The 25,154-nt window shown below is 44.8% G+C and overlaps 1 protein-coding gene across 7 annotated transcripts in view; it reads left to right on the forward strand.

The window, feature by feature from the left end:
- Positions 1–25,154, forward strand: part of LOC138642413 (uncharacterized) — a 347,309-nt gene that overhangs the window by 303,305 nt on the left and 18,850 nt on the right. For all 7 annotated transcript variants that reach the window (XM_069730557.1, XM_069730558.1, XM_069730555.1 and 4 more), the window contains one exon: positions 14,748–14,951. In XM_069730557.1, the coding sequence (XP_069586658.1) occupies positions 14,748–14,951 (204 nt within the window). The remainder of the gene's footprint in view (positions 1–14,747; positions 14,952–25,154) is intronic.

Consider the following 25,154-nt stretch of genomic DNA (forward strand, 5'->3'; position numbering starts at 1 on the left):
CAAGTGACACCATTTTGGAAAGTAGACCCCCTAAGGAACTCATCTTGATGTGTTGTGAGAGCTTTGAACCCCCAAGTATTTCACTACAGTTTATAACGCAGAGCCATGCAAATAAAAAATATTTTTTTTTCCACAAAAATTATATTTTAGCCCCCAGTTTTGTATTTTTCCAAGGTTAGCAGGAGAAATTGGACCCTAAATGTTGTTGTCCAATTTGTCCTGAGTACGCTGATACCCGATATGTGGGGGGGAACCACCGTTTGGGCGCATGGGAGGGCTCGGAAGGGAAGGAGCATCATTTGGAATGCAGACTTAGATGGATTGGTCTGCAGGCGTCACATTGCGTTTGCAGAGCCCCTAATGTACCTAAACAGTAGAAACCCCCCACAAGTGACCCCATATTGGAAACTAGACCCCTCAATGAACTTATCTAGATGTGTTGTGAGAACTTTGAACCCCCAAGTGTTTCACTACAGTTTATAACGCAGAGCCGTGAAAATAAAAAATCTTTTTGTTTTCCCACAAAAATTATTTTTTAGCCCCCAGTTTTGTATTTTCCCAAGGGTAACAGGAGAAATTGGTCCACAAAAGTTGTTGTCCAATTTGTCCTGAGTACGCTGATACCCCATATGTTGGGGTAAACCCCTGTTTGGGCACACAGGAGAGCTCGGAAGGGAAGGAGCACTGTTTTACTTTTTCAACGCAGAATTGGCTGGAATTGAGACCGGACGCCATGTCGTGTTTGGAGGGCCCCTGATGTGCCGAAACAGTGGAAACCCCCCAATTATAACTGAAACCCTAATCTAAACACACCCCTAACCCTAATTCCAACGGTAACCCTAACCACACCTCTAACCCTGACACACCCCTAACCCTAATCCCAACCCTATTCCCAACTGTAAATGTAATCTAAACCCTAACCCTAACTTTAGCCCCAACCCTAACTGTAGCCCCTAACCCTAGCCCTAACCCTAGCCCTAACCCTAGCCATAGCCCTAACCCTAGCCCTAACCCTAGCCCTAACCCTAGCCCTAATGGGAAAATGGAAATAAATACATTTTTTTTTATTTTTCCCTAACTAAGGGGGTGATGAAGGGGGGTTTGATTTACTTTTATAGCGAGTTTTTTAGCGGATTTTTATGATTGGCAGCCGTCACACACTGAAAGACCCTTTTTATTGCAAAAAATATTTTTTGCAATACCACATTTTGAGAGCTATAATTTTTCCATATTTTGGTCCACAGAGTCATGTGAGGTCTTGTTTTTTGCAGGACAAGTTGACGTTTTTATTGAAAACATTTTTGGGCACGTAACATTTTTTGATCGCTTTTTATTCCGATTTTTGTGAGGAAGAATGACCAAAAGCCAGCTATTCATGAATTTCTATTGGGGGAGGCGTTTATACCGTTCCACGTTTGGTAAAATTGATAAATCAGTTTTATTCTTCGGGTCAGTACGATTACAGCGATACCTCATTTATATCATTTTTTTATGGTTTGGCGCTTTTATACGATAAAAACTATTTTACAGAAAAAATAATTATTTTTGCATCGCTTTATTCTCAGGACTATAACTTTTTTATTTTTTTGCTGATGATGCTGTATGGCGGCTCTTTTTTTGCGGGACAATATGACGCTTTCAGCGGTACCATGGTTATTTATATCTGTCCTTTTGATCGCGTGTTATTCCACTTTTTGTTCGGCGGTATGATAATAAAGCGTTGTTTTTTGCCTCGTTTTTTTTTTTTTTTTCTTACGGTGTTTACTGAAGGGGTTAACTAGTGGGACAGTTTTATAGGTCGGGTCGTTACGGACGCGGCGATACTAAATATGTGTACTTTTATTGTTTTTTTTTTTTTATTTAGATGAAGAAATGTATTTATGGGAATAATATTTTTTTTTTTTTTCATTATTTTGGAATATTTTTTTTTATTTTTTTTACACATTTGGAAATTTTTTTTTTTACTTTTTTACTTTGTCCCAGGGGGGGACATCACAGATCAGTGATCTGACAGTTTGCACAGCACTCTGTCAGATCACTGATCTGACATGCAGCGCTGCAGCCTTCACAGTGCCTGCTCTGAGCAGGCTCTGTGAAGCCACCTCCCTCCCTGCAGGACCCGGATCCACGGCCATCTTGGATCCGGGGCTGGAGGGAGCAGGGAGGGAGGTGAGACCCTCGCAGCAACGCGATCACATCGCGTTGCTGCGGGGGGCTCAGGGAAGCCCGCAGGGAGCCCCCTCCCTGCGCGGTGCTTCCCTGCACCGCCGGCACATCGCGATCATCTTTGATCGCGGTGTGCCAGGGGTTAATGTGCCGGGGGCGGTCCGTGACCGCTCCTAGCACATAGTGCCGGATGTCAGCTGCGATAAGCAGCTGACACCCGGCCGCGATCGGCCGCGCTCCCCCCGTGAGCGCGGCCGATCGGCTATGACGTACTATCCCGTCCAGGGTCAGATAAGCCCAGGGCACCTCGACGGGATAGTACGTCTAAGGTCACAGAGGGGTTAATATGGAGCATCTTATGGGGCCATCATAAACTTTATGGAGCATTATATGGGGATTCTGATTCAATATGGATATTCAAAAACACTTAACCTACTGATGTCAAAATTAATTTTACTTTTATTGGTATCTATTTTTACTTTTGACATTTACTGGTAGCTGCTGCATTTCGCACCCTAGGCTTATACTCGAGTCATTATGTTTTCCCAGTTTTTTGTGGCAAAATTAGGGGTCTCGGCTTATACTCTGGTCGGCTTATACTCAAGTATATACGGTATTTCACATAGGTGGGCTTTAGCACTACAGAGTGCAATTTAATTTTTTTTTGTTCTTCCACAAGAGGTAGTAATGGCAGACACAATGACAGCTTTTAAAAAAGGGCTGGATGATTTCCTCAGTATACATAGCATTGCGGGTTTTAGTTCATTTAGTGACGAAATGAACAATTGGTGGAGAAAGATTGCACTTGATAGACCTAGGTCTTTTTACAACCTTTGCAACTATGTAACTATTATTATTACACCTACTACATTTTGGGATATAATCTTTGAGATGAGTACCCCTGTAAGCTCAAGTCCTGCAAAGGTTTTTACCATCTAATCTGAGAGCAGAATAACAATAGCAGAGACCCTGATTTCTGCAATGTCACTTACTGGGCTGCATTGTGAGTTTGTTGTGAAACAGTAGGTGGGGGCTCTAGATGGGTAGTAGACCTTGTGAGTTAAGGTACCGTCACACTAAACGATATCGCTAGCGATCCGTGACATTGCAGCGTCCTGGCTAGCGATATCGTTCAGTTTGACACACAGCAGCGATCAGAATCCTGCTGTGATGTCGTTGGTTGCTGCAGAAAGTCCAGAACTTTATTTCGTCGCTGGACTTCCTGCTGACATCGCTGAATCGGCGTGTGTGACGCCGATTCAGCGATGTCTTCGCTGGTAACCAGGGTAAACATCGGGTTACTAAGCGCAGGGCCGCGCTTAGTAACCCGATGTTTACCCTGATTACCATCCTAAAAGCAAAAAAACAAACAAACGCTTCATACTTACCTTCCGCTGTCTGTCCTCCGGCGCTGTGCTTTCCTGCACTCACTGTGAGCACAGCGGCCGGAAAGCAGAGCGGTGACGTCACCGCTGTGCTTTCCGGCCGCTGTGCTCACAGCCAGTACAGAGAAGCAGAGCGCCGGGGACAGACAGCAGAAGGTAAGTATGAAGCGTTTGGTTTTTTTTACTTTTAGGATGGTAACCAGGGTAAACATCGGGTTACTAAGCGCGGCCCTGCGCTTAGTAACCTGATGTTTACCCTGGTTACCGGCATCGTTGGTCGCTGGAGAGCAGTCTGTGTGAAACAGCGACGCTGCAGCGATCCGGATCGTTGTCGGTATCGCTGCAGCGTCGCTTAGTATGACGGTACCTTTAGAGGTTTGGGGAAGTGCTTTGTCATATCCAAAGCACTTCAGCCTCTTGCATATTGATCTTAATGATTTCTCTGTAATGGAATCTTGTAATCTACATGCAATCTGTGCAACATCCACCTAGTGCTATTTTCTGAGATTTTGCTGACAGCTTCTTTGCTTGAAGTTATAGAGCAAGGGAGCTGTCAGACAAGCAGGAGATAGTGGCACCATAAACCTGAAGAGTTGGAGGTTTGGGAAGTGCTTTGTCAGGCTCAAAGCTTTTCAGCTTCTTTTGCATATTGATTCAAATAATTCCTCAGTAGTGAAGGAATGGACTTACTAGCTAGTGATATGTATAGATTGGTCTTTGCAACATTTACCTGCACATATAAACTGTTTGCGTGGTGAAATCATACTGACAAATTCCCTTTAACCCCTTAATGTAATATGAGGTATAGGTATTGGTCATAGCAGGGTTGACAACACATGTAGAGGTGTTTAGCTGAGCTTTCTCCACACACACACACACCTAATGTCTACTGTATTATAGTCTAACTAGTAATTGAACCCGTTCTATGCCCGGGTGGCGAGCATTTATATTGGTATATATACCATCCTGGTATATACCATCCTGGTATGTGTTGCTTCCATCCTGCGCCCCCATCCTGTCATTTGCTGCTCCCATCCTGCGCCCTCATCCGGTCATGTGCTGATCCCATCCTGCGCCACCGTTCTGTAATTTCCTGCTCCCATCCATATGCCCCATACACTGCTCCATAAAGGTTAATGGCCCCCATAAGATGCTCCATAGTATATGCCTCATGCTGCTCCATTATGGTTCATGGCCCCTAAAACATGCTCCATAGTATATGCACTGTTGTGGATTCTGTTTTGGGCTCCCTCCGGTGGTTGTAGGTGGTAATGCAGTTGTCCCTGGGCTGCAGTCCTGGACAGGTGTATCTGCTGGTTGCAATTCTGACTGGGGTATTTAGGTTTGCAGGACTCACTAATCCTTGCCAGTTGTCAATGTTTCTTGGGAAGTGTTGGACCTCTGTCTGGCTTCTCCTGCTTAGCTGCCAATTCAGCAAAGATAAGTGTCTGTTTCTTTTTCTATGGCACACAAGCTTTTGATTGTATTTCTGCTCTGAGTGTAGGATTCTCTGGAGTTGCAGATATACGTTCCACGTCTTTAGTTAGATGGAGGAATTTTTTGTATAATCTGCTGTGGATATTTTTGGAAGGGTTTTTTTTACTGACCGCACAGTACTCTGTCCTATCCTTTCCTATTCTAGCTAGAGTGGCCTCTTGTGCTAAATCCTGTTTTCTGCCTGTGTGTGTCTTTCCTCTCCTACTCACAGCCAATATTTGTGGGGGGCTGCCTATCCTTTGGGGTTCTGCTCTGAGGCAAGGTAGAATTCCTATTTCCATCTATAGGGGTATTTAGTCCTCCGGCTGTGACGAGGTGTCTAGGGTTTGTTAGGTACACCCCACGGCTACTTCTAGTTGCGGTGTTAAGATCAGGATTTGCGGTCAGTATAGTTACCACCTACTCCAGTGAAAGTTTTCATGCTGCTCCAAGGTCACCGGATCATAACAGTACAACTGGCCCATAATGAGTTAAATGCATCTCAAAAGAAGGGAAGAAAGGTGTTGAGCCATTTCTTTTTCTTCAGTCTGCTTTATCTTCTCTTCCCTCTTTATCTCTGGGTGGCTGAGGAGCCTTGTGCTAGCATGAATGTTCAGGAATTAGCTTCTCGTGTAGACCAGCTTGCTGCTAGGGTACAGGGTATTTCTGATTATATTGTTCAGACTCCTGTTTTAGAACCGAAGATTCCTACTCCTGATTTGTTTTTTGGTGACGGTTCCAAATTTTTGAGTTTTAAAACAACTGTAAACTGTTTTTTGCTTTGAGACCTCGATCCTCCGGTGATTCCATTCAGCGGGTTAAAATCGTCATCTCTCTGCTGCCAGGCGACCCGCAGGATTGGGCGTTTTCCCTGGAATCTGGGAATCCGGCTTTGCTTAATATAGACTCCTTTTTTCAGGCTTTAGGATTATTATATGATGAACCTAATTCTGTGGATCAAGCTAAGACCTTGTTGGCCCTGTCTCAGGTTCAAGAGGCGGCAGAATTGTATTGTCAGAAATTCAGAAAATGGTCTGTGTTGACTAAATGGAATAATGATGCTTTGGCGGCAATTTTCAGAAAGGGTCTTTCTGAATCCGTTAAAGATGTTATGGTGGGGTTTCCCACGCCTTCCGGTCTGAGTGATTCAATGTCTCTGGCCATTCAGATTGACCGGCGCTTGCGGGAGCGCAGAACTGTGCGCGCTGTGGCGTTGTCCTCAGAGCAGATTCCTGAGCCAATGCAGTGTGATAGGATTCTGTCTAGAACAGAACGACAAGGATTCAGATGTCAGAATAGGTTGTTATTATTATTGTGGCGACGCTTCTCATGTCATTTCAGTCTGCCCTAAGCGGACAAAGAGGATCGCTAGTTCATTTACCATCAGTACTGTACAACCTAAATTTATGTTATCTGTGTCCTTGATCTGCTCATTGTCATCATTTTCTGTCATGGCGTTTGTGGATTCAGGCACCGCCTTGAACTCAATGGACTTTGAGTTTGCCAGGCGTTGTGGTTTTCCCTTGCTGCCTTTGCAGAACCCTATTCCTTTAAGGGGCATTGATGCTACACCCTTGGCTAAAAATAAGCCTCAGTTTTGGACACAGGTGACCATGCGCATGGCGCCAGCCCATCAGGAAGATTGTCGATTTCTGGTGTTGCATAATTTGCATGATGCTATCGTCCTGGGTTTTCCGTGGTTGCAGGTACATAATCCTGTGTTGGATTGGAAGTCCATGTCTGTGACTAGTTGGGGTTGTCAGGGGGTTCATAATGATGTTCCTTTGATGTCAATCTCCTCTTCTTCCTCTTCTGAAATTCCAGAATTTTTGTCTGATTTTCAGGATGTATTCGATGAGCCCAAGTCCAGTTTCCTTCCACCGCACAGGGACTGCAATTGTGCTATTGACTTGATTCCAGGCTGTAAGTTTCCTAAGGGTCGACTTTTCAACCTGTCTGTGCCTGAACATACCGCCATGTGGAGCTATATTAAGGAGTCTTTGGAGAAAGGGCATATTCGGCCATCTTCTTCACCGTTGGGAGCGGGGTTCTTTTTTGTTGCTAAAAAGATGGTTCCTTCAGACCCTGTATTGATTATCGCCTCTTGAATAAAATCACGGTCAAGTTTCAGTACCCTTTACCTTTGCTTACCGATTTGTTTGCTAGGATTAAGGGAGCTAGTTGGTTTACGAAGATTGACCTTTCGGGGGGCATATAATCTTGTTCGTATTAAGCAGGGTGATGAATGGAAAACTGCGTTTAACACGCCCGAAGGCCATTTTGAATACCTTGTGATGCCATTCGGGCTCACTAATGCTCCATCTGTTTTTCAGTCCTTCATGCATGATATTTTCCGGACTTATATTGATAAGTTCTTGATTGTGTATTTGGACGATATTTTCATTTTTTCCGATGATTGGGAGTCTCATGTGGAACAGGTCAGGATGGTATTTCAGATCCTTCGTGACAATGCCCTGTTTGTGAAAGGGTCTAAGTGTCTCTTTGGGGTGCAGAAGGTTTCTTTTTTGGGCTTTATTTTTTCTCCCTCGTCTATAGAGATGGATCCGGTTAAGGTTCAGGCCATTCATGATTGGATTCAGCCCACATCCGTGAAGAGCCTTCAGAAATTTTGGGGTTTTGCAAATTTTTATCGCCGTTTCATTGCTAATTTTTCCAGCGTGGTTAAACCCTTGACCGATTTGACGAAGAAAGGCGCTGATGTGGCGAATTGGTCCTCTGCGGCTGTCTCTGCCTTTCAGGAGCTTAAACGTCGATTCACTTCTGCTCCGGTGTTGCGCCAACCAGATGTTTCTCTTCCGTTTCAGGTTGAGGTTGACGCTTCTGAGATTGGGGCAGGGGCCGTTTTGTCTCAGAGTGATCCTGTTGGTTCCTTAATGAAACCGTGTGCCTTCTTTTCCCGTAAGTTTTCGCCTGCGGAACGCAATTATGATGTCGGCAATCGGGAGTTGTTGGCTATGAAGTGGGCATTTGAGGAGTGGCGACATTGGCTTGAGGGAGCTAAGCACCGTATTGTGGTCTTGACCGATCATAAGAATTTGATTTACCTCGAGTCTGCCAAACGGCTGAATCCTAGACAGGCTCGATGGTCCTTGTGTTTTTCCCGTTTTGATTTCGTGGTCTCGTACCTTCCGGGTTCTAAGAACATTAAGGCTGATGCCCTCTCTAGGAGTTTTTTGCCTGATTCTCCTGAGGTCTTAGAACCGGTCGGTATTCTGAAAGAAGGGGTGGTCCTTTCTGCCATTTCCTCTGATTTACGACGGGTTCTTCAGGAATTTCAGGCTGACAAACCTGACCGCTGTCCTGTGGGGAAACTGTTTGTTCCTGACAGATGGACTAGTAGAGTGATTTCTGAGGTTCACTGTCCTCTGTTGGCTGGTCATCCTGGCATTTTTGGTACCAGAGAATTGGTTGGTAGGTCCTTTTGGTGGCCTTCTTTGTCGCGTGATGTGCGTTCTTTTGTGCAGTCCTGTGGGACTTGTGCGCGGGCCAAGCCTTGTTGTTCCCATGCTAGTGGGTTGCTTTTGCCATTGCCGGTCCCTGAGAGGCCCTGGACGCATATTTCTATGGATTTTTTCTGATCTTCCGGTTTCCCAGAGGATGTCGGTTATCTGGGTTGTTTGTGACCGGTTCTCTAAGATGGTTCATTTGGTGCCTTTGCCTAAATTGCCTTCCTCTTCGGATTTGGTTCCGTTGTTTTTTCAGCATGTGGTCCGTTTGCATGGTATTCCGGAGAATATTGTGTCCGACAGAGGTTCCCAGTTTGTTTCTAGGTTTTGGCGGGCCTTTTGTGCTAGGCTGGGCATTGATTTGTCTTTTTCTTCTGCGTTTCATCCTCAGACAAATGGTCAGACCGAGCGAACTAATCAGACTTTGGAGACTTATTTGAGATGCTTTGTGTCTGCTGATCAGGATGATTGGGTGGCTTTCTTGCCATTGGCCGAGTTTGCCCTTAATAATCAGGCTAGTTCGGCTACTTTGGTTTCGCCTTTCTTTTGTAATTTTGGTTTTCATCCTCGTTTTTCTTCTGGGCAAGTTGAGCCTTCTGACTGTCCTGGTGTGGATTATGTGGTTGACAGGTTGCAGCAGATTTTGGCTCATGTGGTGAACAATTTGGTGTTGTCTCAGGAGGAGGCTCAACGTTTTGCTAACCGTCGTCGGTGTGTTGGTTCCCGGCTTTGGGTTGGGGATCTGGTCTGGTTGTCTTCCCGTCATGTTCCTATGAAGGTTTCTTCTCCTAAGTTTAAGCCTCGGTTTATTGGTCATTATAGGAATTCTGAGATTATTAATCCGGTGTCTTTTCGACTGGCGCTTCCGGCCTCTCTTGCGATCCATAATGTCTTCCATAGATCTTTATTGTGGAAATATGTGGAGCCCGTTGTTCCCTCTGTTGATCCTCCGGCCCCTGTGTTGGTTGATGGGGAGTTGGAATATGTTGTTGAGAGGATTTTGGATTCCCGTTTTTCAAGGCGGAAACTTCAGTATCTTGTTAAATGGAAGGGTTATGGCCAGGAGGATAATTCTTGGGTTTTTGCCTCTGATGTCCATGCTGCTGATTTGGTTCGTGCCTTTCATCTGGCTCATCCTGATCGGCCTGGGGGCTCTGGTGAGGGTTCGGTGACCCCTCCTCAAGGGGGGGGGTACTGTTGTGAATTCTGCTTTTGGGCTCCCTCCGGTGGTTATAGGTGGTAATGCAGTTGTCCCTGGGCTGCAGTCCTGGACAGGTGTATCTGCTGATTGCAATTCTGACTGGGGTATTTAGGTTTGCAGGACTCATTAGTCCTTGCCAGTTGTCAGTGTTTCTTGGGAAGTGTTGGACCTCTGTCTGGCTTCTCCTGCTTAGCTGCCAATTCAGCAAAGATAAGTGTCTGTTTCTTTTTCTATGGCACACAAGCTGTGTGCTTGTTTTTTGATTGTATTTCTGCTCTGAGTGTAGGATTCTCTGGAGTTGCAGATATACGTTCCATGTCTTTAGTTAGATAGAGGAATTTTTTGTATAATCTGCTGTGGATATTTTTGGAAGGGTTTTTATACTGACCGCACAGTACTCTGTCCTATCCTTTCCTATTTTAGCTAGAGTGGCCTCTTGTGCTAAATCCTGTTTTCTGCCTGTGTGTGTCTTTCCTCTCCTACTCACAGCCAATATTTGTGGGGGGCTGCCTATCCTTTGGGGTTCTGCTCTGAGGCAAGGTAGAATTTCTATTTCCATGTATAGGGGTATTTAGTCCTCCGGCTGTGACGAGGTGTCTAGGGTTTGTTAGGTACACCCCACGGCTACTTCTAGTTTCGGTGTTAAGATCAGGATTTGCGGTCAGTATAGTTACCACCTACTCCAGTGAAAGTTTTCATGCTGCTCCAAGGTCACCGGATCATAACAATGCACCGTATGCTGCTCCATTATGGTTGATGGCCCCCATAAGATGCTCCATTGTGTTGTATGCCCCGTATACTGCTCCATAAATGTTGATGGCCCCCATAAGATGCTCCATTGTATTGTATGCCCCGTATACTGCTCCATAAATGTTGATGGCCCCCATAAGTTGCTCCATTGTATTGTTTGCCCCGTATACTGCTCCATAAATGTTGATGGCCCCCATAAGATGCTCCATTGTATTGTATGCCTCGTATACTGCTCCATAAATGTTGATGGCCCCCATAAGATGCTCCATTGTATTGTATGCCCCGTATACTGCTCCATAAATGTTGATGGCCCCCATAAGATGCTCCATTGTATTGTATGCCCCGTATACTGCTCCATAAATGTTGATGGCCCCCATAAGATGCTCCATTGTATTGTATGCCCCGTACACTGCTCCATAAATGTTGATGGCCCCCATAAGATGCTCCATTGTATTGTATGCCCCGTATACTGCTCCATAGATGTTGATGGCACCCATAAGATGCTCCATTATATTGTATGCCGCGTATGCTGCTGCGATATTATATATATATATATATATATATATATATATATATATATATATGCTGTGGGGGTCAGGTGCCGGAGTCGCCGCTAGCTCAGGCCCCCGACACTTGGTATATTCACCTGACCCTGATCCAGTGCTGCGTGCCGCTTCTTCCGGGTCCTCTGGCTGTGACTGTTCAGTCAGAGGGCGGCGCACATGAAGCGCGTCATCGCGCCCTCTGAACTCTGAACGTCACAGGCAGAGGACTCGGAGGACAGAGCGGCGGGCAGCGCTGGAACGGGACAGGTGACTATAGCTTATACTTACCCTCCTGGCGTGTCCCTGCTTCTCCGTTGGAGATCGCGGTGTGCGTTCAGTGCTTACGCATACCGCGATCTCCTGGAAGCGTCACTCTGTGGGGTCCAGACTGCGCCGGCGCTTGCGTTTGCGCAGTCTATAAAGGCTTCGGACAGAGTGACGCTCCCAGCGTTATATTATAGATGCCCTGTATGCCGCTGCGATATATATATATATAAAAAAAAAATAACATACTCTCCTATCGTTGCAGGGCGCCGAGTGCTGGGGGGCCTGTGCTGGCGGGGACACCGGCGCGCTGTGGGGGTCAGGTGCCGGAGTCGCCGCTAGCTCAGGCCCCCGACACTTGCTATATTCACCTGGCCCTGATCCAGTGCTGCGTGCCGCTTCTTCCGGGTCCTCTGGCTGTGACTGTTCAGTCAGAGGGCGGCGAACATTAAGCGCGTCATCGCTCCCTCTGAACTGTGAACGTCAAAGGCAGAGGACCCGGAGGACAGAGCGGCGGGCAGCGCTGGAACGGGACAGGTGACTATAGCTTATACTCACCCTCCTGGCGCGTCCCTGCTTCTCCGTTGGAGATTGCGGTGTGCGTTTAGTGCTTACGCATACCGCGATCTCCTGGGAGTGTCACTCTGTGGGTTCCAGACTGCGCCGGCGCTTGCGTTTGCGCAGTCTATAAAGGCTTCGGACAGAGTGACGCTCCCAGCGTTATATTATAGATAGCGTCCAGACTTGAGCTCTGATCTCTGCTGTTAATGCAACTGTTAACCTCTGACAGCAACGTTTAAATGGAACATGTGCTGGTGCTTGCCCACACTGACTGCCATTGCCCTTATGAGATACGATTGTGAGGCACCAATGGTTTGCCATGGCAGTCTCTGTCTTCCTGAAGGCCCCTATCGCTGCCATCTTAGTATTCCTGTAAAGCTCAGTCACAGGCTGAGCTTCATAGGAGACAGAGATTTTCACTATATACTGCACAGATTCGCACTACTATACCTGCAAATCCCTCTAAAAAATAAAAGCCCTTGTCAGGTTTTCCTAACAATCTGACTGGGTCAACTACTTGGACGCAATCCATACTTCCTTTTATTTTGCCTTGTGATTCACAGGCTTCCTTTTATTTTGCCTTGTGATTCACAGGCATTCTGCTGTAAACACAAGGTGCTCCAGTGTTTTTTTTTAATATGACTCCGTCCGCATCTTGGGGGACACATAGCGACCCTTTTATATATATATATATATATATATATATATATATATAATATATATATATATATATATATATATATATATATATATATATATATATATATATATATATATATATACATATATATATATATATATATATACGGTGTATGTATGTATATATATATATATATATATATATATATATATATATATATATATACATACGGTGTGTATATATATATATATATATATATATATATATATATATATATATATATATATATATAACCTGCCCTACCCTCTCCTAGTGTTTCATCACCCATCCCCTTCAGACTGTGAGCCCTCGCGGGCAGGGTCCTCCCTCCTTATGTACCCGTGTGCCTGTTATCTGCTCATGTTTAATGTATTTGTCTATATTTGCCTCGTATTCACATGTAAAGCGCCATGGAATAAATGGCGCTATAAAAATGTATAATAATAATAATAATTGCTATAGTATTGCAATAGATAGTGTAAGTGATCTGACAGTTGCAGGTTCAAGTCCACTAAGGGGAGCATAACATAAAGTACAAAATAAAAATTCAAATCACCCAACTTTTTCCCTATTAAAAACAACCAAACAACAAAAATATGCATATTTGGTACTGCCACATCTCTAAAAATCTAGTTTAACAACATAGAAAATTAATTAACCCGGTCGGTAAGCTCCATCAGTCCCATAGACAGTTGTGATTGATGAACATGCTTGTATATATAACTGATCCATACCTCCCTGCTGCTAGCTCTAAGTTTAAAGGTACCGTCACACTAGACGATATCGCTAGCGATCCGTGACGTTCCTGGCTAGCGATATCGTCCAGTGTGACAGGCAGCAGCGATCAGGCCCCTGCTGTGCTGTCGCTGGTCGGGGAAGAAAGTCCAGAACTTTGTTTCGTCGCTGGACTCCCCGTAGACATCGCTGAATCGGCGTGTGTGACACCGATTCAGCGATGTCTTCGCTGGTAACCAGGGTAAACATCGGGTAACTAAGCGCAGGGCCGCGCTTAGTAACCCGATGTTTACCCTGGTTACCATCGTTAAAGTAAAAAAAACAACCGCTACATACTTACCTACCGCTGTCTGTCCTCGGCGCTCTGCTTCTCTGGTCTGGCTGTGAGCACAGCGGCCGGAAAGCAGAGCGGTGACGTCACCGCTCTGCTTTCCGGCTGCCCGGCGCTCACAGCCAGACCAGAGAAGCAGAGCGCCGAGGACAGACAGCGGTAGGTAAGTATGTAGCGGTTGTTTTTTTTAATTTAACGATGGTAACCAGGGTAAACATCGGGTTACTAAGCGCGGCCCTGCGCTTAGTTACCCGATGTTTACCCTGGTTACCGGGGACCTCGGGATCGTTGGTCGCTGGAGAGATGTCTGTGTGACAGCTCTCCAGCGACCAAACAGCGACGCTGCAGCGATCCGGATCGTTGTCGGTATCGCTGCAGCGTCGCTTAGTGTGACGGTACCTTAAGAGAAGGAACGAAGAAAGAAAGCTGAGTGAGCTGAAATTGTGAGCTGCCTGATCTATATCAGACACAGGAACACAACCAGTTACATGAAGGAGCCACCCTGCAACAGCAACGTGGTAGACACCTTGTTACAGAGCAGGAGGAGCTGAGAACATTGATACAGTATATAGTTTTGTAACAGAAGCTTCAGTATTACTTTTGTGTTAATCATTTATACCTTTACACTTTTTTTTTTTTTTTTTTTGGATCTTTCGGTCCAGTGGGCGGTCCTATTGGTTACTGACAGAAATATCTGTTTTCACATTTATACCTAGCTGTCAGTCACTGATAGGACCCCCAGTAGACCCAACATTCACATAAGAGCAGAGGATTGAATGATGAAAGCACATTATATACTGAACCTTTTAATGCAAAACTATATATCAATCTGCTCAGCTCCGACTAAGTTAGAACATGGTGCCTGCAGATTGGACTGCATTTTCTTGGTGACTGGTTCACTTCAGTGAATATTTAGAAAGCTATAGGGAATCTGTTAGGTAGATAGCAGTAACATAATATACCGTAAGTGTGGAGCCTAGATACATGGGATGTCTGTAGTAAGACACCGCTTTAAGGTTTCGGATTGCTACAGTGTTTGCATCCAGGATATGTTACCTTGTCCACATGGAAGATGCTTATACTTTTGCGCCCATTCTTTTGTAAAAGTGCATTTATGTGATGTATATTTTCCCTAATATTTTTTTCATTGAACCTTTTGCTAGAATATTATTGTTTTTTTTTTCTAGCCACAGTCAGCAATCCTGTATCGTTGCATCGTTCTTCAGTTATGTTGTGTCCTGCTACTAAGAAACCTATGATCAGACCTTCAGTTTCCACTTCTGTGCTGAAGTCCATTGCATCTATTAAAAAGGAACCAGATGATGCTACAGTTGAAGAACCACAGCTTGACTGTACCACTGCTACTACTACTACAGAACGTGTGGTTACAGGTAAACATTTTACTGACTTGACTTATAAAGTTTGTAAAATTGTACGTTTAACTGTTTCGATTATGGTATGCATATGTTTTTTTTAACCAACTGCTCTTGTGACCCACATTTGACAATTGATCACAGCTACTATTTTTTATAGAATGAGAAGTACTTGTGGTGCCACAAAGTGACTGAGGAGAATTAGCAAATTGGAGTCCTGCACCCAGGGATGGACTGAAACTGAAATTCAGCCCTGGCATTTGAAACAACATTGGCCTATGTTGTCCTGACCCCCAAACACCAGATGGGGATTGTTAATTGTGCTTATTTCGCATATTTATTTAATCAGGACTCTTTACCAGATGTCTCGTAAAAAATGTAGTGGTTTATTGGATTGTCCACCAAAAAGCATCATTGCAGCAAAACATAAAATAGGTGAAATAGTTCCGAAGAGATTGTCCATTTGTCCATATCAAAGTTTGTTCCCCATCTTTCCTGAGATTGAGTGGTAAATGGCTTCTGTGTCTGTCATGGAGTAGAAGTCATCAAGAAGCACATGGCTACCAGCTGTTCATTCTGTCCGTGTGCAGTCTGAAGTCCGTAGAGAGTGAAGGAGAAAGCCTAAAGTGACAGGCCCCAAGTGACAACCCCTACCCTCCTAAGAGATATGATTATATAAGTCCCATTGAGCACCTGTTCTCTCCTATATGGTGTTAACTTTTGCTCTGAGCTAAATATACAGAAATAGCTAATGTACTGACAGCGAAAGGCAATGTATTCAGTACAGAATTGAGTGTAATAATAAGTTAATAATTAATATTTAACAGGGATTTATTCCTAATATTACCCTACCTGGAGGAAATCAACATTTACAACATTTTACAAGACCAATATTTCTAATAATATCAATAATATTGCTGTATTGGATAAAAAAAATTATAATATCAAAATAACATTGCAATATTACAGACAAATACCATCAAACCATCACCAAATATTACCAGCATATACAGTAATAATTCCACCATACTGATCGTTAAAGGGGTTGAGGTCTATATAACTTCAGACTTCTGAATCCTCATTGCACACACTGTGAGGAGTCTCTGGTGCCAGCATTGGGAGCGGCAATCATGTGACCCCAAATATGCGATTTTCACACCTCCGGCCACATTCTGACTAATTGTACTTGGCTTTACTAATTTCACATGTATTGAGTGAGGCCGTGCGCATCTAGTTAGGACGTGACCCAGTGTATGCAAATCGCTTTCTTGTAGTACCATGATCAGGGGCATAACTACAGTAGGTGTGAGGGTTCCAATCACACCTGGGCCCTGGTGCCTTTTTAAAATGATCAGTGCTCTTAAAGACCTGCAATAATTGTGGGCCCCGTTGGAGCTTTTGGGGTACATGCTGTTCAAGTTACGCCACTGCACATAATCACCAACTCCCAGTGCCAGCACTGGAATCTTCACAACATGTGAGCCCTGTGAGGATTCAGAAGTCTGCAGTCACATAGTCACTGCAGACTTTAACTTCAAGCTTGGTCAAGTACTTTAACTAAAAGCACTGTACTACTAATGGTATTACCACCACATAGACACAATATAATGGTAATATCAATTTTACGTCCGTGCTCTACAGACCATATGTGTGTATTGTGCAGGTTCTCACCAATAACGTTCTCGCTGATATGTCATTATATTTCCCTTTTCCTTTGCATTTGGTCCAGACCACCATGACCTCTTATTCCATTCGTATCTCATCCCTACAAAATGTAAAACACAGATGTGGAGACACGGGGCGGGGAGGGTGAGCAGCGGGTGCTATAGTCCACTAGCTGAAACCACATGGACCAGAGATCATCCCACCAAACACCAGCTCTCTTTTTACCCTGAACCTAATACTACTCAGACAACATAGGGTGAGGGTAAAACAATGTGACAATACTTTATTGAACCACAAAACAGGCAAATAACGCATAGAACAGTCCCAGCAAAATACCCAAAATGGTGCAAAATTACAAAGTCACACCCTTTCGCTGACTCGCCGGCATATGGGCAGCTTGTGACTTCAGAGCTTCCGGGGCCGACTACCTCCGCCTGAGGCATGCACAGAGAGTAGGTAACGACACGCTTAAGAAGCTGACAGTCCATTCAGGTACAAAGCCAGGTAACTGGTGGGTTCCAATCCTGGCTTTCCCAAACATATCCATGGGGCTCAGGTAACAGGTGGGTCCTAATACTGACTACCTCAAATGTATCCATTGTTTCAGTGATGGTCAATGGAGCAGATCTGTATTCTTTCAGCCAGAGCCATGGTCCCCTAAGCTGGCATCCTGTAGAATGTCAAATCTCTGTCCCTCATGATGTAGCCATGATTTGGCAGTTATACTGTAGAGTGTTCCTGTCTGTGATTTTGTAAAGAGTTTCTAGTTCTTTGGATGTTTTGGATATTTGGATGTATCTTGTTACAGAAGCATATCCCCTTTTAATAGTTCGCAACTGTTCTTCGAGCCATTATGCAAAGGTCAAGAGAAAGGGGCAATGTTTGTTTATGTAGTTTATCCTTCAGTGTTTGCAAGCTGTATGGCCTGGTAGAATGTGTAATCAACATATCAACAAACATCATTGTTCAGTGACAATACATCCCTGTTTTACAAAGTTAACAGTACAAGAAACTGTAGGAGCTTATGCAAGATAAATAACAACCATTCATCAATTTAAAAATATCAATTTAACCTTCAAGAAAAGTCAACATTTCAGACTTTTGACCAACCTTAGAAACTCATAAGTTCAAAAGTCAACATGCACACACATATACAGCCCCTTTATAGTGTGATGGTACCCCCAACATCTCCCCATATAGTATGATGTTTCACCTCATAGCCCCGTATATAGTATGATGCTCCATCACAGACCCCCATATAGTATGATCGTCCCACCAACAGTCCCCTATATAGTATTATTGCACATCCCACAGCTCCTATGTAGTATGTTGGTACCCCCAACAGCCACCCATACAGTATGATGGTTCACCTCATAGCCCTCTAAATAGTATGATGGTCCACCCCACAGTCCCCCATTTAGCATGACGGTGCTCCCAACAGTACACTATATAGTATGGTGGTCCACCCCACAGCCCCTTATATACTATGATATTCCAACTCACAGTATCCCATATAGTGTCGTGATCTGCCACAATCCCCTAAAATTAATAAAGCCTCTCTAATCCAGACACCTCATCCTCTGCAGCGAATGACTTCTCTTCTATCCATTCTCCCATGGATGCTGGCAATGCGATGCAGTGACCTAATTGCGTCGCCAATGTCCGTTTAGTGCTGGCCTCCGGCAGGTCACAGGCAGAAGGGACGCCCGCAGACTGGAGCCAGCGACTTTGTGCTCTGTCACAACTGTTAACAATAGAGGCGTCTTGAGGATGCAGATTCTGATAACAATGTAGACAAGGTGGCCCACGAACAGACAGGCCCTTCTGGCATGTAACAGATGGCCAGGCTGGCCCTGCCTGTATCTATTGAGGACTTATGGCATGTCCATCATGGTCTATGTTATAAATGCAGAAGATGATTTTTTTATTGAATTTTTTTTTTTTTTGCCATTTCAGAAAACATGAGGTAAAAATCAACATGACTGCTGCTTTATGGGAGAGGGCTTTAAATAGACATAGGTGCCACTAATGGTCTTGGTACATACACACATTGAATCAAAGTCAAACTTGACTCGCAGTCCTGCGCAGGTTCAAATGACAAGACTGAGCTGATACAAATTGATTTTCAGTAATATCTCACAGACTAAAACCTGTAAAATTATGAAAGAATACTTATGTACAGTACAGACCAAAAGTTTGGACACACCTCATTTAAAGATTTTTCTGTATTTTCATGACTATGAAAATTGTATATTCACACTGAAGGCATCAAAACTATGAATTAATACATGTGGAATTATATACTTAACAAAAAAGTGTGAAACAACTGAAATTATGTCTTATATTCTATGTTCTTCAAAGTAGCCACATTTTGCTTTGATGACTGCTTTGCACACTCTTGGCATTCTCTTGATGAGCTTTAAGAGGTAGTCACCGGGAATGGTCTTCCAACAATCTTGAAGGAGTTCCCAGAGATGTTAAGCACTTGTTGGCCCTTTTGCCCTTCACTCTGCGGTCCAGCTCACCCCAAACCATCTTGATTGGGTTCACGGTTGGTGACAGTGGAGGCCAGGTCATCTGGCGTAGCACCCCATCACTCTCCCTCTTGGTCAAATAGCCCTTACACAGCCTGGAGGTGTGTTTGGGGTCATTGTCCTGTTGAAAAATAAATGATGGTCCATACCGGATGGAATAGCATGCCGCTGCAAGATGCTGTGGTAGCCATGCTGGTTCAGTATCCCTTCAATTTTGAATAAATCCCAAACAGTGTCACCAGCAAAGCACCCCCACACCATCACACCACCTCCATGCTTCACGGTGGGAACCAGGCATGTAGAGTCCCTCCGTTCACCTTTTCTGCGCTGCACAAAGACACGGTGGTTGGAACCAAAGTGTTGTGATCTGGTGGCCTAGGAGCAGCATGAGCCGTACTCTGGAGAAGGTGGTACCTCTACTGACCGCAAACCCTGAACTAGCAGCGCAACTAGAAGTAGCCGTGGGGGGTACCTAACACTCCCTAGACCCCTCGACACAGCCTAAGAACTAACTACCCCTAAAGACAGAAACTGGAAAACTATCTTGCCTCAGAGAAAATCCCCAAATTATAGACAGCCCCCCACAAATATTGACTATGAAAGGAGAGGGAAATAACATACGCAGACATGAAATCAGGATTTAGCATAGGAGGCTATACTAGCTAAAAAGAAAGGATAGCACAGAGTACTATGCGGTCAGTATAAAAACACTAGAAAATATCCACCACAGAAAATACAAAACACCACATCTGACTAAAGACATGGAGGGTATATCTGCATCTCCAGAGACACAGCTAGGCTGCAAAAAATCCTCCACAGACAAAGCTGGACAAAACAAAACAAGAAAATGCACAGACTATAAGGTCCACAGCAGGTGGACAGCAAAAACAAGGCCAGAACTTATCTTTGAAGAAATGAACAGCAGACCAGGAGAGACCAAGTATGGATGTGAATCCTCCAAAAACAATAGACAACTGGCACTGACTAAAGGATAAAGCAGGACTTAAATAGCCCAGCCCAAATTGCAAAAAATGGATACACCTGATAAATGCTGCGATCCAACTACCGCAGCACTTCCACTCATAACCACCGGAGGGAGCCCAAGAGCAGAATTCACAACAGTACCCCCCCTCCCCGCCCCCGTCCTTGAGGAGGGGGCACCGAACCCTCACCAGAGCCCCCAGGCCGATCAGGACGAGCCAAATGAAAAGCACGAACCAAATCGTCAGCATGAACATCGGAGGCAACAACCCAAGAATTATTCTCCTGGCCATAACCCTTCCATTTGACCAGATACTGAAGCTTCCGCCTAAACGAGAATACAAAATCTTCTCAACCACATACTTCAACTCTCCATCAATCAACACCGGGGCCAGAGGATCAGCAGAGGGAACAACGGGCACCACATACTTCCGCAACAAAGATTTATGGAACACATTATGGATGGAAAAAGAGACTGGAAGGGCCAAACGAAAAGACACCGGATTGATAATCTCAGAAATCCTATAAGGACCAATAAACCAAGGCTTGAACTTAGGGGAAGAAACCTTCATAGGAACATGACGGGAAGACAACCAGACCAAATCCCCAACCCGAAGCCGGGAACCAACACACCGACGACGGTTAGCAAAACGCTGAGCCTCCTCCTGAGACAACACCAAATTGTCCACCACATGAGCCCAAATCCGCTGCAGCCTGTCAACCACTGAATCCACACCAAGACAATCAGAAGGCTCAACCTGCCCAGAAGAAAAACGAGGATGAAAACCAAAATTACAAAAAAAAGGCGAAACCAAGGTAGCAGAACTAGCCCGATTATTAAGGGCAAACTCGGCCAATGGCAAGAACGCCACCCAATCATCCTGATCAGCAGACACAAAGCATCTCAAATAAGTTTCCAAAGTCTGATTAGTTCGCTCCGTCTGGCCATTTGTCTGAGGATGAAATGCGGAAGAAAAAGACAAATCAATGCCCAGCCTAGCACAAAAGGCCCGCCAAAACCTAGAAACAAACTGGGAACCTCTATCGGACACAATATTCTCCGGGATGCCATGCAAACTAACCACATGCTGAAAAAACAATGGAACCAAATCAGAAGAGGAAGGCAATTTAGGCAAAGGTACCAAATGAACCATCTTAGAGAATCGGTCACAAACCACCCAGATAACCGACATCCTCTGGGAAACCGGAAGATCTGAAATAAAATCCATAGAAATATGCATCCAAGGTCTCTCAGGGACCGGCAAAGGCAGAAGCAACCCACTAGCGCGGGAACAGCAAGGCTTAGCCCGCGCACAAATCCCACAGGACTGCACAAAAGAACGCACATCCCGCGACAAAGAACGCCACCAAAAGGACCTACCAACCAAATCTCTGGTACCAAAAATCCCAGGATGGCCAGCCAACACAGAACAATGAACCTCAGAAATCACTTTACTAGTCCATCTATCAGGAACAAACAGTTTCCCCACTGGACAGTGGTCAGGTTTATTAGCCTGAAATTCCTGAAGAACCCGTCGTAAATCAGGGGAAATGGCAGAAAGAATCATCCCTTCCTTCAGAATGCCGACCGGCTCAAGAACCCCAGGGGAATCAGGAAAAAAACTCCTAGAGAGGGCATCCGCCTTAACATTCTTAGTACCAGGAAGGTACGAGACCACAAAATCAAAACGGGAGAAAAACAGGGACCATCGAGCCTGTCTAGGATTCAGTCGCTTGGCAGACTCGAGGTAAATCAGATTCTTATGATCGGTCAAGACCACAATACGGTGCTTGGCCCCCTCAAGCCAATGACGCCACTCCTCAAATGCCCACTTCATAGCCAACAACTCCCAATTGCCGACCTCATAATTGCGTTCCGCAGGCGAAAACTTCCGAGAAAAGAAGGCACACGGTTTCATCAAGGAACCATCAGAATTCCTCTGAGACAAAACGGCCCCTGCCCCAATCTCAGACGCGTCAACCTCAACCTGAAATGGAAGAGAAACATTCGGCTGACGCAACACAGGGGCAGAGTAAATCGGCGTTTAAGCTCCTGAAAGGCAGGAACAGCCGCAGAGGACCAATTTGTCACATCAGCGCCTTTCTTCGTCAAATTGGTCAGAGGTTTAACCACACTGGAGAAGTTGGCAATGAAACGACGATAAAAATTAGCAAAGCCCAAGAATTTCTGAAGGCTCTTCACAGATGTGGGCTGAATTCAATCATGAATGGCCTGAACCTTAACCGGATCCATTTCTATAGATGAGGGAGAAAAAATGAAGCCCAAAAAAGAAACCTTCTGCACTCCAAAGAGGCACTTCGACCCCTTCACAAACAAAGCATTATCACGGAGGATCTGAAATGCCATCCTGACCTGTTTCACATGAGACTCCCAATCATCGGAAAAAATCAAAATATCATCCAAATATACAACCATGAACTTATCAAGATAACTCCGAAAGATATCATGCATGAAGGACTGGAACACAGATGGGGCATTAGAGAGTCCAAATGGCATCACTAGGTATTCAAAATGGCCTTCGCGCGTATTAAATGCAGTTTTCCACTCGTCACCCTGTTTAATACGAATAAGATTATATGCCCCTTGAAGGTCAATCTTAGTAAACCAGCTAGCCCCCTTAATCCTAGCAAACAAATCAGTAAGCAAAGGCAAATATACTATAGCTCCGCATGGCGGCATGTTCTGGCACAGGTTAAAATGTCGACCCTTAGGGAACTTACAACCTGGAATCAAGTCAATAGCACAATCATAGTCCCTATGTGGTGGAAGGGAACTGGATTTAGGCTCATCGAATACATCCTGGAAATCTGACAAAAACTCAGGAATTTCAGAAGAGGGGGAAGAGGAAATTGACATCAAAGGAACGTGATCATGAACCCCCTGACAACCCCAACTAGTCACAGACATGGATTTCCAATCTAACACTGGATTATGTAGCTGTAACCATGGAAAACCCAGCACAATATCATCATGCAAATTATGCAACACCAGAAAACGACAATCTTCCTGATGGGCTGGCGCCATGCGCATGGTCAGCTGTGTCCAAAACTGAGGTTTATTTTTAGCCAACGGTGTAGCATCAATCCCCCTTAAAGGAATAGGGTTCTGCAAAGGCTGCAAGGGGAAACCACAACGTCTGGCAAATTCTAAGTCCATTAAATTCAGAGCGGCGCCTGAATCCACAAATGCCATGACAGAAAATGACGATAATGAGCAGATCAAGGTCACAGATAACAGAAATTTTGATTGTACAGTACTGATGGTAACAGAACTAGCGATTCTCTTTGTACGGTTAGGGCAATCAGAAATAACATGAGCAGAATCGCCGCAGTAAAAACACAACCTATTCTGACGCCTAAATCCTTGTTGTTCAGCTCTAGACAAAATCCTATCACACTGCATAGGCTCAGGGCTCCTCTCGGAGGACAACTGTTGTGAATTCTGTTGTCGAACTCCCTCCTGTGGTCGTGAATGGTACTTCGGCGAGTTCTGTCTATGGCTCCCTCTGGTGGCTGTGAGTGAAGCTACTGCTTCTGAGGTTCCTTACACAGGTGACATGGTTTATCCTTTGGTTGACTGCTTTATTTAACTCCTCTCAGATCGTTACTCCATGCCAGCTGTCAATGTTTTTGCATTGGTTCAGTTCGCTCCTGGATCTCTCTGGTGACCTGCCTTCTCCTGCAGAAGCTAAGTTCCTGATAGTCATTATTTGTTCATTGTTTTCTTGTCCAGCTGGTTTTCATGATTTTGTCTTGCTAGCTGGAAGCTCTGGGATGCAGAGTGGCCCCTCCGCACCATGAGTCGGTGCGGAGGTCTTTTTTGCACACTCTGCGTGGTCTTTTGTAGGTTTTTGTGCTGCTCGCAAAGTTACCTTTCCTATCCTCTGTCTATTTAGTAAGTCTGGCCTCCCTTTGCTGAAACCTGTTTAATTTCTGCGTTTGTGACTTTCATCTTTACTCACAGTCAATATATGTGGGGGGCTTCCTTTTTCTTTGGGGAATTTCTCTGAGGCAAGGTAGGCTTTATTTTCTATCTCTAGGGCTAGATAGTTCTTAGGCTGTGACGAGGCGCCTAGGTCTGGTCAGGAGCGCTCCACGGCTATTTCTAGTGTGTGTGATAGGATTAGGGCTTGCGGTCAGCAGAGCTCCCACATCCCACAGCTCGTCCTGTATGAGGTTTAACTATCAGGTCATTCCGGGTGCTCCTAACCACCAGGTCTTAACAGTACAGCTGGCCCAAAGTATTAATGCATCTCAATAGAGGGATAAGAGAACTTCTGAGACCATTTTTTTTTCTTTGCACTGTGTTTTGTCTTTCTTTTCCCCTAGACCTTTGGGTGGTTCAGGACACAGGTGTAGATATGGACATTCAAGGTCTGTCCTCTTGTATGGATCATCTCTCTGCAAGGGTACAAAACATTCAAGATTTTATGGTTCAGAATCCTATGTTAGAGCCTAAAATTCCTATTCCTGACTTATTTTCTGGGGATAGATATAGGTTCTTGAATTTCAAAAATAATTGTAAACTGTTTCTAGCTTTGAAACCCCGCTCCTCTGGTGACCCTGTTCAACAGGTAAAAATCATTATTTCTTTGTTGCGTGGTGACCCTCAAGACTGGGCATTTTCCCTTGCGCCAGGAGATCCGGCATTGCGTGATGTTGATGCGTTTTTTCTGGCGCTTGGATTGCTTTATGATGAACCAAATTCAGTGGATCAGGCAGAGAAAATCTTGCTGGCTTTGTGTCAGGGTCAGGATGAAGCGGAGGTGTACTGTCAGAAGTTTAGAAAGTGGTCTGTGCTTACTCAGTGGAATGAATGTGCCCTGGCGGCAATTTTCAGAAAGGGTCTTTCTGAAGCCCTTAAAGATGCCATGGTGGGATTTCCCACACCTGCTGGTCTGAATGAGTCTATGTCTTTGGCCATTCAGATCGATCGGCGCATGCGTGAGCGCAAAGCTGTGTACCATCTGGCGGTATTCTCTGAGCATAGGCCTGAGCCTATGCAGTGTGATAGGACTTT

The sequence above is a fragment of the Ranitomeya imitator genome, chromosome 6 (assembly GCF_032444005.1).
Source record: "Ranitomeya imitator isolate aRanImi1 chromosome 6, aRanImi1.pri, whole genome shotgun sequence".
Lineage (NCBI taxonomy): Eukaryota > Metazoa > Chordata > Amphibia > Anura > Dendrobatidae > Ranitomeya > Ranitomeya imitator.